General features: G+C 33.9%; 1 protein-coding gene across 1 annotated transcript in view; it reads right to left on the bottom strand.

The window, feature by feature from the left end:
- Usp34 (ubiquitin specific peptidase 34) overlaps positions 1-17598 on the bottom strand; it is a 221303-nt gene that overhangs the window by 144400 nt on the left and 59305 nt on the right. The window contains 1 exon segment of the mRNA XM_047522220.1: positions 192-317. Within this exon segment, the coding sequence (XP_047378176.1) occupies positions 192-317 (126 nt within the window).

The following is a 17598-nucleotide window of genomic DNA, read 5'->3' as shown; positions in this document are numbered from 1 at the left end:
AAGAGAGAGAGATTAATTTGAAGGCTTTATGCAACATTGTTACAAATGTAAAACATTTCTGTCTAACTGAAAAGTCAACAATAAATAAGTGATCAGTACAAGTACCTGAATTACAAAATAAGTTGTCATTTTTACATAAGTGTTTGGGGGGCAGGGAGTGTCAGAGCACTATGATGTTCTGAATGTATTACCTGTTCAGTGTGAACACTTGGCTCAAGAGCTGAGACCAGATTAAGGAGGTGTCTAAGTGGTACAGGATCCAAATTCTTGATGAGTGAAGGAAATAAGTCATGTATATACCGACTACAATGTTTCAACTACAAAATAAAAGTACAGACAATAGTTAAAAATAATTGCCCTGTAAAAATTACTTGAGATGAAAAAGGTTACAGGTTTGAAAGATCAAGAAATTAGTTAATGAGCTAGTATTTTTATGTTGGTAAAATAATAGTTACCAAATATCATAAATGGCAGTATAAAACAATGAAAATAAAATCTGACTTAAATCTACCTTAAAACAGTAATTACCAAATATAATAGGTGTATAAAATATAGTGAAAATAAATTTTAACACAAATTTTATTTCAAAGAGAATTTTAGCCAAACAAATCATAACTTAATTTTCTAATCATAAGTCAGCAGACCATAATAGGTGTAGTTTACAGAATCCAAGCATAAAAAAGGATGCCACTGAAACGTAGGTATGTCATTAAAAGCAAATTAAATACAAAATAAGAATGTAGGCAATATAACTACAAAGAATCAATAAATTTTTAAATAAAAAATGTAGGAAATTACAAATAAATTATAATTCAGAAACACAAGTAAAACATTTCAGATATACTATTTCCCTTATATTAACTTTAAAAAGTATTTATATAACATTTACTAGAGTACACAGCAGAAACGCTTAACAGAACACTCTACAGTTTAAATAAAAAAAAAAAAAGGAAGAGAGATTCTTTCATTTTAATAAGCAGAAATAACAAGTATGAGGGAAAAAAATACTTCTATAGGTAAGACTGTATGGGCTGGGGTTATAGCTCAGTGGTATAGCACTTGCCTAGCGTGTGTGAGGCACTGGACTCCATTCTCAGCACTACATAACAAGTAAATAAATAAAATAAAGGTATGTGTCCATCTACAACTAAAAAAACAAAGTTAAAAAAGGTATGACTAATAGTGTCTTTTACAACTAGAAAACTACTACTAAATCAAGAAAAAAATAAGGAAAGTAAGACTGGACCAGTAATTACTAATTTGAGGGCTCTCATAGGTAAAAAGCTGAGGTTCCTATTATTTTCAAATATATAGAATGTTTATATAAAGACTGGATATGTATTTGGTGGTAGAACATTCACCTACCATGTATCAAGTCCTGTACAAAATTTTGGATTTTGACTCTTACACATTGATTTTTGTTTCATGGATGTAAACCATATAAATTGTCTTCTGTTGCCTTTCCTATCATAGTCAATATGCATACACTAATCTGAAGGTAAAATGAGAATAAGAATATTGGAGGAATTCTGTGTAGATGAGACTTATTTTGAACCACACTATTTCAATACTATTTACTTTAACATTAATACTTATTCATTAAAAAAAAAAAAAAATAGTGACATGGGATTGTAGCTCAGTCAGTGGTAGAGTAAGTACTTCAAGAGCCCGCACACGGCCCTAAGTTTGATTTCCAGTACCCTGAAGAGGACCGGGGGAGGGGGAAGGGGAGGGGAGGGGGAGGGGAATGGGAGGGGAAGGGAGGGGAATGATGATAGTTGTTTGAAACTACAAATATTATTTGATTTTAAGAAAGAAGTAAATAATTAAGTTCAACACTTTTATAAGCTGTATCTAAGAATGTTTATTTTAGTATCGTTCTAACATTAGAATTAGACAATAGTTCATACTTGCTTTTTGCCAACAAGCAATTATGATACAATTTTCTAATTGTGATAAAATATAGATTTCTGATTTTCTGCAAGTTTAATTACTTTTAAAATGGGATTTCCATAACAGCCTTAATTTTGATAATCAAATCTTACTGGTTAATTGACAAGATCCTTGAAAGAAAATTATAAAATTCTGTAACTGAGGGGAAAAAATATCAGGCCCATCTAGATGGTCATACTATAAACTAAAACTCAAAAAGTACAGAAAAAATATCAAGATAGCATGCCTCTAGTCGTAGCAAAGATAGAAGTATGAAGTTGGTTCACAAACTGTCCTCTACTAGTTCGGGACAAAAAAAGGACAACAGGGAAGACGGCAGAACACAGAAGTGTCAGGAATCCACCTCTGCACCTAGACAATAAATGTAACATCATAAACTGTCTGGATACTTCTTCAAAGATTCTGGAGTTAATATAATTCTTACACTACCACAGGAAAGTTTGGTTACTAAATTGCTATACGTATCAGTCAACTTCCACCTTCAGAGCCATAAAAGCTATTCATTCTGAACTCCCTCAACCCTAAGGACAGCAGCAGTTTGGACAGCAACTGGTTTCTGGTGACCTTGCTGGAGCCAGGGTGGGAAATAAGGAACAAGTCCTCCAAATACATAAGATGGCTATAACTGTTAAAAAAATAATAATAATAAAAATATATATATATATATAGTTACTATCACAAGATTTAAGGGAGCTGAAACTTATTTGGAGGACATTAAAAAACAACTGTATACAATAGGAAAATCAGAAAGCTACTGTGCATACCTAGGGAGACACACAGGTTTAGAAAAGATCTGAATATACCATAAGCTTTCATAACAGGGTAATCTGTAACAAAGCACTATATCAATTAATAAGACCAAAGACCTAAAACAGAAAGAGGATTTGACTTCCAGAGTTAAAATACTATAATGTTCAAATGGCCAGTTTTTACAATCCCCCCAACCCCCCCCCCCCCAAAAAAAAAAACACAAAGGAAGAAAAAAAGCAAAGTATGACTCACTCAAAGTAACAAAATGAAACAGCAGAAAATGGATCTGAAAGCTAGGCCAGGTAGTTCATACCTGTAATCCCACTCAGGAGGCTAGCGTAAGAAGATCAAGAGATCAAGGTCAACCTCTGCAACTTTCCAAGACCCAGTCTAAAAATTTTAAAAATAAAAAGAACTGAGGAGATAGGATAATTAGAAGAGCACCCCTGGCTTCAATCCCTAGTACCACAAAAAGAGGAAAGAAAAAGAGAAAGAGTGAAGAAAAAGGCAGAGCTAGGGAGGGCGGGAGAAGTAAATATATATGTTAGAGGGCCCACATGTTGGACTTAGTAGACACATACTTTAAAAATACCTATGTTGGCAGTTTTCAAAGAGCAAAGAGAAGGACAAAGAAAACAACACAAGAACAAAGTAGATCAACAATGCACAAATTTTAAATAAAAATCGAAGCCAAGCACAGAGGCACATGCCCACAATAGTAGCAACTTGCAAGGATGAGGCAGGATGATCACAAGTTTGAGGGCAGTCTCAGCAAGACACTGACTCAGAATAAAAAATAAAACAGTACTGAGGGTGTAGATCAGTGGTTAGTGCACCCTTGGATTTAATTCTTAATACAAAAGAGAGAAATAAAATGGGAGAGGAGCAATCTGGAGTGAAAAAGTAGAATAACAAATGAAAAATCGACTACAAAGGTTCATAAACAGCTCTGAATAAGCAGAAGAAAGATCAGCACACTTGAAAACAGGTCAACTAAGTAAGTCAGTGAGGTGTGCAAGATGAAAGAAAGAAAACAATCTAAGGAACCTATGGGATACAGTGATGGGAGACCTACTAACTCACTATAGGAATTCAAGGATAAAAAGAAAAATAGATAAAAAGAATACTTAAAGAAATAATGGCTAAAATACCCCAACCTGGTGAAAAACATGAAACTATAAATACAAGAATTAAAACAAACTTCAAGTAGGAGTTTCAAAGGGACTCACTAGGACACAATAAAACCAAACTTCCTAGAAAGTCAAAGGGGGTTGGGAGGGACATAACAAGCAGTAAAAGAGAAGCCACTCATTGTATACAAGATTTTCAATAAGATTATCAATTTTTCATAAAAAATGTTGGAGGCCAGAAGGCAGTGAGTTTATATATTCAAAGGGCTGAAATAAAAAAAAACCTTTCAACCAAGATTTCTATATTCAACAAAACTGTCCTTCAGAATGAGAAAATTACTACAAAGAAAAGCAAATACAGAAGGAATTTGTTACCACCAGACCAGCCCTGTAAGATTTGCTAAAACAATACCCTCAAGACTTAAGTGAAAGGAAGCTGAGCAGTAATGAAGAAAAATCTGATAAAATATAGAGTCAATTATTATCAGGAACAGAAAGGTGAAGAAGAAAACAAAGTACTAGAGATTGAAATAGAGCAAACTACATTGTATGTATATATGAATATGTCAAAATGAACTACACTGTTATGTATAGATATACTGTACTAATGAATAAAAAGCAAGATTTATTGTAATTTTGGTTTGTAATTACTTTTATTTTCTACGTTATTTAAAATGCAAAATACAAAAAAAATTAGTCTTGTTATTGGACACACGATGTACCAAGCTATAATCTGTGGCATCGATACAAAAATGGATGGGATGGAGTCATATAGGAGCACAGTTTTTATACGGCGCTAAAGTTAAATTGGTATAAATTTAAATTAGACTTACACCTTTAGGACGTTAAGTGTAATCGCCATGTTAAACACAAAAAGAAGTGAAAAGGGAATAAAAATGTTCAACTTAAAAAAATGTAACTAGGGTTGGGGTTTGGCTCAACGGTAGAGCACTGCCTAGCACATATGAGGCACTGGGTTCCATCCTCAGCACCACATAAAAATTAAAAAATGAATGAATGTTATAAAAAATGTTTTTTAAACATATTTTAGTTGTTGATGGATTTTCACTTTATGCATTTATTTATATGCAGTGCTGAGAATTGAACCCAGTGCCTCACACGTGGTAGGCAAGCGCTCTACCACTGAGCCACCACCCTAGCTCATAAAACATATTTTAAAAAATGCAACTAAACAAAATAATGAAGGAAATGAAAGACAAAAGACGCTCTGTGACAAACTGAATATGAAAGGCAAAATGACGCAACTCTCCATCAGTAATTATTTTAAAGCATTCAATCAAAAGACAGATTGGCAAAATGGATTAAAAAATATGGTACAACAATTGTAAAGAGGTTGACTTTATATTCAATGTACAAATAACATGAAAGCAAAAGGATATACAGAAATACTCCCTGCAAAAAGTGAGCAAATGCAAATTCAATTGGCTATACTAACATCAAGTAAGATGGAATTTAAATATTAAATAGTCTTAAGAAAACTGAATTCCCCTTTGACCTAACAATCTCTCTTGGGTACATATCCAAAATAATTCAAAACAGGACCTCAAAGAGATACTTGCACGACCACAATCACTGCAATATTATTCACAATAATCAAGATGTGGAAGCAATCAAAATATAAAAAAAAAAAAAATGAATGAGGCTGATGCTCAGTGGTAGAGCACTTGCCTAGCACATGTGATACACTGAGTTCAATTCTCAGCACCACATAAAAATAAAATAAAGGTATTGTGACCATCTATAACTAAAAATATTTCTTTAATTAATGAACAAATGAGATATATACATACAACAGAGTCTTATTCAGCCTTACAAAGAAAATCTTGTCACATCTAACAATATGGACATTTCCTGAAGACACTATGCTAAGTAAAGCAAGCCACAAAAGGACAGATGCAGTATGATTCTACTTACAGTAGATATCTATACTAGTCAAAAATCACAGAAACAAAAAAAGTAGAAAGGAGGGGTCCCAGGGGGTAAGTGAAGGGAGAAATAAGGAGAAACTTCTCAGTGGATATACAGTTTCAGTTTTGTAATATGAAAAAGTCCTACTAGAGATCTGTTACACAACAATGTAAATATACTTCACAAACTGAATTGTACAATTTTTTAACCACAATTTTTAAAAATTTTAAAACATTACCAAAGACAAAAAGACATCATTTATTAATAAAAGGTTCAATACAAGAAACTCTAACAATTATAACCATTATGAAGTAACAATTAACAGAAATGAAGAGAAAAATATAATAGAACAATGATATTTCTAAAAGAACAGAAAATAAGTAAGCCAGACAGAAACTGAATAAGAAAGAGAAGACTTAAACAACACAATAAACTAAAAACCTAACACACACACAACAATCCACTCAACAACAGGAGAAAACACATTATCCTCACCACAAGGGACAGTCTTCAGAGAAAGACTGTATGTTAGACCAAAAGTTTTTAAAAGCAAGATGAATCTAAAAAATAAATATCAAAAGGAAAACTGTAAAACTCATAAATATATAGGCATTAAACAATACAAATAACCGATGGTTCAAAGAAGAAATCACAAGGTAAGTTAAAAAAACAGATGAATCAAAACAAAACCACAACAAAATGAAAGTAAGTGGATGCAGAGAAAGCAATCCTCAGAGGGTTTCTTTTGTTTTGGGTGATGCTAGGGATTGAATCCATGGCCTCATGCATGCTAGGCAAGCACTCTACCACTGAGCTATACCATCAGTCCCATAGAGGGTAATTTATATTTATAAATCTAAGTTCATATTTACAAATGCAAAAATACATTAAAAATAAAGATCTCAAATGAACAACAAAACTTTTAAACACAGGGAACTAGAAAACAAAATAAATCCAAAGATAGCAGAAGGAGGGGAGTAAAAAAATTAGAAATGATAAAAAATAGAAAACAGAAAACCAAACAAGGGGAAAAAAAATATTCAACAAAACATAAAATGGGTTCTTCTAAAAGATTTAAAAGATGACAAACATTTAGATATACTTACTTTTTAAAAAAAACCAGGAATCACAACTAGAAGCTAAAATGAAAATAAGGGGGCTAGGGTTATAGCTCAGAGGTAGAGTACTTGCCTAGCAGGTGTGAGGCACTGAGTTCAAGTCTTAGCACCACATATAAATAAATAAAATAAAGATCCATCAAGAAAAAAAAAATTTAAAAACAACTTACAGATGATCAACAGACTGACTCTGAAGATCAGAACAAATCAAATATACTCATGACTACTACTCAACAGTGTTCTAGATTGAGATATTCAGCAAAAACAAAAAAAAGAGGACATCCAAATTAGACAAAACCTTCTCTATTTGCAAATAATATACATGATCATATATATACACACAGGAAACTCAAAAAAGTTCATGAGAAAGCTACTGAGGTATGAACTAAATTCCACTTCAAGGTTTAAGATCAATATTGTTTCTATAAACCAGTAATGAATAATACAAAAAGGAAACTATGAAAGTTTAACAGCATTGCTAAGCATGGTGGCACGTGCTTGTAATCTCAGGCACTCCTTAGACTGAAGCAAGAATCCAAGTTTGACATCAGCCTCAGCAAGAAGATATCTCAAACTTAAAAAAAAAAAAGGGGGGGGGGGCGTGGTTGGGAATGTAGTTCACTGGTAAAGCAGGCCTGGGTTCAATTCCCAGTAAGACGCACCACACACACACGTAACACACATGCACACACAAAACACATTATCACATTTCAGTAATTGCAAAAATAGCATCTCACAAAATTGAACATCACAGAGGAGCATGGTGGCACACACCTGTAATCTGAGAGACTCAGAAGGCTGAGGCAGGAAGATCAAAGGTTTGAGGCTAACTTCAGCAACATCAAAAGGACATAAACAACTTAGCAAGACCCCATCTCAAAATTAAAAAAAAAAAAAAAAAAAAAAAAAAGGCAGGGAGGTGGAGATGTGATTCAGTGGTTAGGCACCCCTGGGTTCAAATCTAGGTACAAAAAGAAAAAAAAAATAAACCACCATCTAATCAGGATTACTTTTTTTTTTTTTTTTTTTTTTTTGGCGGTACTGGGGATCGAACTCAGGGCCTTGAGCTTGTGAGGCAAGCACTTTTACCAGTTGAGCTATCTCCCCAGTCCCAGGATTACATTTTTAAGGAAAAAAAAAAAAAAAGGAGCTGGGGATGTAGATCAGTGGTAGAGCACTTGCCTAGCATATGTAAGGCCCTGAGTTCGATCTTTAGCACCACCACCACCACAAAAAAAAAAAAAAAAAAGTAGAAAAGGAATTTACCTAACATAGGAAAATTCATATTTACAGCTACTATCATAATCAGTGGGTAAAAACTAAGTTTCTCTTTCCATTAAGATCCAGGATGAGGAAAGGATGCCCAATCTCACCCCTTCTATTCAAATTAATAGTGAAAGTTCCAGCTATTAGACAAAAAAAAAGGCATACAAATCAGAAAGAGAAAAATTATCTGTTTACAGATTATGTTATTTGTATATACAGGACAATACTTAGGATCCAACAAAAAAAATCCTAGCAACTCAGGAGTCTGAGGCAGGAGAACTCCAAGTTCAAAGCCAGTCAAGTCTCAGCAACTTTACAAGACCCTGTCTCAAAAAATTTAAAAAGACACAGATGTGGCTCTGTGGTTAAGCACCCCTGGGTTCAATCCCTGTACCCCCCAAAAAAAGTTACAGCTGCAAACTACGTTTCTGGTTAGGGGTTAATTTCCAACAAACACATATTAAGGAACTCATACAAGTCAACAAAAAAGCAAATAATTTTAAAATGGGCAAAAGACTTAATAGACATTTCTCAAAAACAGACATACAAATAGGCAAGTATGAATTAACAGTGCTCTATAGTACTTAACATCAAGAAATACAATCAAAATCATGAGATATTACTTCAACCCAGTTAGAATGACTATCACTTAAAAGGCAAAAGATAATAAGGGCTAGTGAGGACATGGGGAAAAAGAATCCCTCCTACACTGCTGCTGGACATATAAATTTGCACAGACATTATAGAAAACAATATAACAATATGGAAGTTCTCAAAAACAAACAGAATTACAAGTCAGCAATCCCACTTGTGGATACAATCCCAAAGAAAACAAACCAGTTATCTCAAACTGGTATCTACACTCCCATATTCATCAAAGCATTATTCAAAATAGCCAAGATACAGAAACAACCTTATCTTTCCACAGGTGAATGAGTAAACAAAATGTGGTATGGATAAATACATATGCATGTAGGAACAGTATGTATTCAGACTTTAAAGAGAGGAAATTCATTTTCAATAACATTGGTGACCGTTGAGGAAATTACCTGAAGAGAAGTAAGACAGATGGCCAGACACAGTGGTACACACCTGTAATCCCAGCTATTCCACAAACATAGGCAGGAGGATCACAAAGTTAAGTTCAGCTTAGGCAACTCAGTGAAACCCTGTCTCAAAATAGAAAGGCCTGGAGACAGCTCTGTGGTAGAGAGCTTGGCTAGCATTTGCTTAATCCCTAGTACCACATTAAAAGAAAAAAATAAAAAGACAACAGACACAGAAGACAAATACTGTATTATTTCACTTACATACACATTCGAAACATCAAAGCCCTAGCAACATACAGAACTGTGTATGCCAGGAGCTGGAAGGAGGGCGAGGTAGAAAGATGTTGATTAAATGGTATGAAATTTTAATTATGTAACATAAATAAATTCTGGACATTTCTATACAGCAACATGACTATAATTAACAATACTATATTGGGTCTGGGGGCATGATTTAGTAGTAGAGCACTTGTCTAGCACACCTAAGGTTCTGGGTTCAACTGCCAGCATAAGCAAAACCACAACACCACAACTTCATATGCTTAAAAATTTGCCAAGAGGGTAGATCTTAACAGTGCTCTCACCAAAATACAAAAGAAGAAAAGAAAGAAAGGAAAGGAGAAAGAGATGGGGGAAAGGTAACTAAGTGAAGCAATGGGTATGTTAGCTTGATTATGATTATTTCACAATGTAAATCAAATTATCAACTTGTATACCTAAATATATCCAATTTTATTTTTTCAATGCTAACAAAAATTAAAGTGAAAAGACTAGAGTCTCAAAGAAAAATTTATGCAAATTATATGCCTGATAAAAGATTACCATTCAGAATATATAAAGAATTTCTAAAATTCAACAACAAAAACCAAAAATGACCCAAGTGAAAATTCAGCAAAATGTTATAATAGACATATCTCCAAAGAAAATAAACAACTTGGGCTGTGGTTGTGGCTCAGTAGTAGAGCACTTGCCTCGCATGTTTGAGACACTGGATTCAATCCTCAGCACCACACAAAAAAATAAAGTTAAAAAAAAAAGTGAATTTAAAAAGGAAAATAACTAGTCAATAAATACACGAAAGGGTGGCTCTCCAATATCATTAGTCATTAGAAAAATGCAAACAAAAAACACAAGCAGACACAAATTCACATCCAACAGGATGGCTAAAAAATTTTAGAAAAGCAAATAACAAGTATTATCAAGAATATTCAGAAAATGGAACCCTCTACTGTAAGAATATAAGATGGTGCAGACACTGAAGAAAACATTCAGCAGTTTCTCAAAAGGTTCACCACAGAATTAATCAATATGATCCTGAAATACCACTTCTAAATACATTATACAAAACAAATCAAAGTAAGGACTCTGACAGGTATATGCATACCCATGTTCTTATCAGCCTCATTCACAACAGCCAAAAAATGAAGCAACTCAAATGTCCATCAATGCAATAGACCAAAAAGTGGAACATACATGCAATAAAACATGATTCAGTCATAAAAACGAAATTTTGATGTGCATGATGATCAGACAAACTTTGAAAACTCTGTTTACTGAAATAAGGCATACACAGAATTATCTTCTAAAGGTAAACTAATAAAGACAGAATATGGATTAGAAGAAACCAGAGGCAAGGGAAGGGAAGGGAAGGAAAGGGAAGGAAAGAATTGGAAATTACTATTTAAAATGTTCAGTTTTATTGGGGATGATGAGGCAAAAAAGGGACAGTTATCTAACAAATGTATTTCATGCCACTGAGTTGTACACTTATGAATGGTTAAAATGGTAAGTTTTATGTTGTGTATATTTTACCATAATAAAAAGAATGAAAGTGAAAAAATATATTTATATATGTCATCAACCAAAAATGGAACAAAACAAACCAAAAACCCTCAATATATTAACACTTGGAAAACCCACGAGAGAAAACTTTCCAATGAGAGATAACAGGCATATACCTTAACAATACATTTCCCCCACCTTATTTGCTTAGAAATAATATAATCATGTCTAATATCAAGTTATAAGGGGAAATAAAATTGGTTTTAGTATCCTATTTATTTAGTCAAGTCCCTTTTCAAGGATAAAGAAAAGACATCTCAAGCATGTAGAAAAACTATAATATTTACAAATTTCTCTTTAGGCAAAATGGAAGGTTTTTATGTGAATTTACAAAATAAATATGCATTAACTGGAATAAAGGGAAAGGGAATGAGAAAAATAACAAGAAAAAAGGATTTGTGGTTGAGTCATATACTTCAAAACAGAATAAATACTGAACGACTATGGAAATTATGGTTCAAATACTGAAATTAAATGTTATATATGATAAAGTACAATAACTTTTTAAACTGGGAAATAAAAATGATAAAGTAGGAGAAAATTGGTAACATATTTTCTTCATCCTACAGAAATGAGAAATAAATCATTATGATAAGAAGAAACGGGACTGGGGATATGACTCAGTTGGTAGAGAGCTTGCCTAGCAAGCACAAAGCCCTGGGTACAATTTCCAGCACCAAAAAAAAAGAAAAGAAACAAACCCCCCAAAAAAACAAAAGTTGCCAATGGATGTGAGATTTTAGTCTTCTAAAAGACTAAAATGAAAGGAGTTTTAGTCCTCCTGTAGTTGCTATAACAAAAATACCTAAGAACAACACCTTAGAGGAAGAAAAGTTTATTTTGGCTTACAGTTTCAGAGGTTCAGTCCATGGTCAGGGGACTCCATAGCTCTGGACCCAAAGTAAAACAGAGCATTATGACAGAAGAGAATGGTAGAAGACAGCTCAGGACATGGTAACCAGAAAACAGTTCTGCTCACCAGGGACAGAATATAAACCCCAAAGGCATATCCCCAGGGACCTTCTTCCTTTAGTCACCCTACAATTCCCACTTCGTTAATCCATATCGGTGAATTAGGTTATACTTCTCTAACCCAATCATTTCACCTCTGAACATTTTTCCATTGTCTCACACATGAGCTTTTGGGGGACACCTCATATCTAACCCATAACAAGTGGGAACACCTTTTAAAAATATAATGGCAGAGAAAGTTTGGGCTTAGAATAAGACATGGAGCTACTCAGGAAGTAGGTTAGACAATCTCCCCAGTATAACTAAGAAATATATTCTGGGTTCACAGTAACATATTTCATGGAAAGCATGACCAAGACATGGAAATAAAAACAAGGATTTAAGTGACATTTTCTATAAAGAACAATAATCTGTCAACCATCTGTTGGTCAGGAAAATACAAGCAACCAACCTGTATTACCCATTCACCAGGGCTTTTCCCTGGGATAAAAAATTATACAAAGGCACAATTAGTGCCCCTTCAAAATCTTTAACTTGTGTTCCACAAACTGAAAACCTGATGACACTGAAGAGTACAAGAAGTTATGCCTTCATTACCACCTCCCAAAAAGGTTCCAAAAGGTGGTCCATTGAGACAGATCTACTAGTAGTAGTTCAAAATACTCTAAAATATCTGTATTACTTACCTCGTTGTCTTTCTTAAATATGAAAGACAGCAGAGGTATATGGAGAGACCCAACAATAAAAAATAACAATAAAAAAGACAAAAAAGTCCTACAGGCATAAAAAACCTGAATATATAATAGAAAGAATATTCACTTACTTTAATAACAGTGCCTGAAAAGGCAAGAAGAAATAGGACTCAAATCATAAGACGCAATAAAGAAAAAAGATATTACAGTGGCCAGACTACAATTAAGTATAGTGATTAACACATTAGCATTCTACAATGTCTCATAAGGCAGCAACCTAAATTTGTATACAGAAGCTGAAGCTAATAATTACCCCAGTATTTGTCAGTGTTCCTAAAATTAGGCATCACTAACACCTTTAAGAACCTGATAAAAAGTATGAACTATATCTCTCCAAATTATGCACACTGTATATCTGAAAAATTAGGCATCACTAACACCTTTAAGAACCTGATAAAAAGTATGAACTATATCTCTCCAAATTATGCACACTGTATATCTGACTCAGATAATACCTAAGACCCCCTTCTACATTCTAGGGAATTTGGTTCCTATCAAGACATGAAAATTATACCAAAAGTCACAAGTTATGTAAATTTATGCAGAAGTCCTTAAAATTTGAAAAGCATTTAACAACAAATTCTAAGAGAATTGAATAATTCTGAAATTTATTTTTTAAAGTTCTGTGATGGGAAGATTTATGGTTTAATGGCAAGTAGAGGGACTGGAGATATAGCTCAGTAGTGGTGCTTTCATAGCAAGCAAGGGCCTGGGTTGCTGGATTCCCAGCAAACCCCCACCACAGCACCGCCCCCAACCAAAAAAAAAAAAAAAAAGAGTAAGGGAAAGGGAAAATGGAAAGATCTTGTGACCCAATCCAGTCAGAATAGTAACTTTAAATGGCAGAGAAGATACTTCAAATTAAAATGTTTATATACTAGATTTTGTATTTACAGAAAAACTAACATATACATGTAAAAATTTCAAAGCATACATAAACACAATAAAAAGGACGTCTCCCACCTAGTCTACACCTCCACGAATCTCTCAAAATTTCTTGTGTATGTTTCCAAGAGTTCCAGGTGTTTCCATGTACAAAAATCATGTATATGCATTCTATGTATTTTCATTTTTTTTAGATTTTAATTGACATAATAATTATACATATTTATGGAGTTTTTTTTGTTTTTGTTTTTGTTTTTTTTTTGTGGTGCTGGGGATCGAACCCAGGACTTTGTGTTTGCAAGGCAAGCACTCTACCAACTGAGCTATCTTCCCAGCCCTATTTATGGAGTATTTTTTGATACATGCACACATTGTATAAAGATCAAATCAGGGTAATTAGCATATCTATCACCTTAAACAATCTATTTTTAAGACTGTCTTTATTTATTTTTAATATTTTTAGTTGTAGATGGAAACAATACTTTTATTTTAGTTATTTATATGTGGTGCCAAGGATCAAACCCAATGCCTTACACATGCTAGGCAAGCACACTACCTCTGAACAACAACACCAGCCTAAGACTGTCTTTACGTATGCTGAGAAAACACACTCTGTTTGTTGTTTCTCTTAATAAAACATCTGTTTATCCATTCATGTCTAATAAAAGTATTTCTTGGTGATTGTTCCACATGAATATAATAAAGGCACTCTAGTTCTTCTCATGCATTTTATTACATAAATTTCCCAAAACTCATTTAACTACTCAGAGTCAGATATTCTTGTACTGAAGTGAACATCTTCTTGTACATGTACTTATAAGATACATTACCATAAACAAAATGACATTATATTGTTAGCCAGAAGTTAAACTATACCCTAGTCAGCAAATTGTATTATTAAACATAATGGGAGTTACCTATAAATGAAAAATGCTATTTTGTTATCTACATTTATATTTTTTAATTATAAAAAGATAAGCACTTTTCAAGAATTTATAACCAGTTTCATTTCTTTTTCTGTCAATTTTGTCATATTTATTCATTTTATCCTTGGATTCCACTATAAAAACTGTAATACAAACAATGAAAAAAGCAGCAGTCAATCCCATAACTACTGAACAATGACCTGGGTTAATTGTGTATGTGTGTCTATGTTTGTGTATATCAGGTAAGTTATATGACCTCAAAAATTTAGTTCAGAGGGGAGAAAACAAAAAATTTGTGCAAGACTCTTTTGAAACAAAGCAACCAAATTTGGATACTCTGAAATCAGTTATGTTTGGGGCATAAATTAAAAACTCAAAATACAAAAATTCACAATCATTTTACATCTGTGTTAGGTTCAAAAACAAAACAATAAGAAACAACAGCAGTTAGGTGCAGAGGTCCATGCCTCCCAGTGACAAGGGAGACTGAGACAAGAGAATCACAAATTCAAGGCCTACCCTGGCAATTCAGTGAGAGTTTATCACAAAATAAAATTTCAAATAAAATAAAGGACTGAGGATGTAACCCAGTGATAAAGCACCACCAAGTTCCATCTTCAGTACTGGGGGAATAGGGAGGGCAGGACCACAGTAAAATCCTTAAATTAAAATAAACTTTAAACTTGGTGGTGATACATGCCTGTAATCCCAGCAACTCAGGAGGCTGAGGCAGGAGGACTCCAAGTTCAAAGCCAGTCTCAACAACTCTTATTTTGAGCAAAGTTGTCTCCCCCCCACAAAAAAAAAAAAATTTTTTTTTTTAAAGGGTAGCGGGGCTGGTTACTGGGGATGTGGCTCAGTGGTAGATTCCTTTGGGTTCAATTCCCAATACTAAATAAATACTTACAAAACCAAAACATGGAGAACCAAGATAAGTGAGTAAAAGGGCTAAGGAAAAAGCAGTCAAAATTTTGGCCCTTGCCCTCTAAGGTCAGCCAGGAATCAGGGAACAACAGGCCTGCAACTACACATGCAACTACACATTTATGCCTCGTCTAGTCATTCACCAACCACCACCATGGACCTTTAATTTCCCTGATGCTACATATCCTTAACTGTCCATGTTGCACCTGATAAAGTACAAGGGTTTCTGCCTTCTCTCTGCAGAAAGCAGTGAGAGATGGTCAATGCCCAAATACCTAAAAGAATTTAGGGACCCAAGTCCTGAAGAGGGAGAATGTTAGGTAGCTAGTCATCAATGAATGGTTAAGCCAAGAAAAGACAATGAACAGTCACAGGGAGCCTTAGCTGACAGAAGCACCTGAAAGATGGGGGCCTTAGTATGTTAAAACCTCCTCCGGCCATAATTACCATAATTACATCCCCTTAAGAAACACTATTGTTTCTAGATCATACCCTATTAGGTGACATAAACTACCCCTGATCACTGAAACTATCATAACCCCCAATCACCCTGGCACTAAAACATCAAGACCCTCAGAGAAAAAGTTTGCTTAAGGCATTCAAAGGGTAATAAACCAATTGAGGGGGACAGGAAATTGAGGCAAAAACAGGAAGATTCAATTTCCTTAATATACAACTCTGTGGACACCACGCCATCCTCTCTGGAGGCAGTCCATGCAGTTCCTATGCTGTCAGTCAAAAGTCAAAAGATGGACCTGAGTGAGACTCTCTGCAAACTTCTCTGGGACCCTATTCAAAATAAGAGGGCAAGAGGGGAGTTCCATCCTTCTCCACTCTTGAGAGAACACACTCTCTCCATTTAAAGTATCCCCTTTTCCCCCTTCCTATCCCTCCTATAAACTCACAACTATTTAAAAAAAAAAAAAAAAACGCTATTATTTGTAGCACTGTTTATAATAGAAAAGACTGGGGAAAAAATAATGTTCAGGGTTGGGTTGTGGCACAGTGGTAGAGCACTTGTGTAGCATGTGCGAGGCACTGGGTTCAATTCTCAGCACCACATATAAATAAAGGTCCATCAACAACTAAAAAAAATTAAAATAATAATAATAATAACAATAATAATGTCCATGAATGAGAACTGGTTAAATTAAATAAATACAAATAATGAAACACCATACAGTCTTTTAAAGGTATGGGGAGGGCTGGGGTTATGGTTCAGTGGTAGAGTGCTTGCCTAGCACGTGTGAGGCCCTGGGTTTGATCCTTACACCACATAAAAATAAAGGCATTATGTCCAACTAAGTAACTATATATATGTGTGTGTATATATATATATATATATATATATATAAAATATGTGTATATATATAATATGTATATATATATATACACACACACACACACACACATATATATATGTATGTATGTTAAAAAAAAAGAAAGAAAAGAATGTCTGGGGATGAAGTTCAGTGATACACTTGTTTTAGCATGTGTGAAACCTGGAGTTTGATCCCTAACAAAATAATAAGAAAGCATTTTTTATAATGATGTGAACTTTCCAGAATAAAATTTTAGTTCAAAAAAGCCATGTATGTTTGCTATGCTACATCTGTGGAAAAAAAGAGAAGAACACATATGATCTGCTGTTTATACAGAAAATCTTTGATGCAACTGAGATAGAACTACATGCTTCAGAGAGGTAAAGGAGAATATGTTTAATATGCCTTTTATATTTACTTTTAGGATTCTGAATTTTATTGATAGATACATTCCTATTCAAAAAAAAAAAGAAAAAAACTGGTACAACAGAAAATTAACATAACACAGTCAAGATACAAGGGTAAACGATATAAAGCAGAACAGGAAAATGTCCCTTTATAAAGACTTTACAAGACTGTTTTGTAATGTTTTAATTAACCAACTTTGGTTTCTTTCAGTTCTATCAGTAACGTAGTAACACATGGACTCTGAAACCAGACCTCAGAAATTCCATTCTCAACTTTTCCAAATCTTGTTCTCCTTAGTTATAATGATAACAGAATTTACCCTAAAAGGAAGTAAGACTTAGAACATATAATAAAGAATTGCTCAATAAATGT

This window comes from Sciurus carolinensis, chromosome 13, assembly GCF_902686445.1.
Source record: "Sciurus carolinensis chromosome 13, mSciCar1.2, whole genome shotgun sequence".
NCBI lineage: Eukaryota > Metazoa > Chordata > Mammalia > Rodentia > Sciuridae > Sciurus > Sciurus carolinensis.
This window is presented reverse-complemented; position numbering and strand designations above follow the sequence as displayed.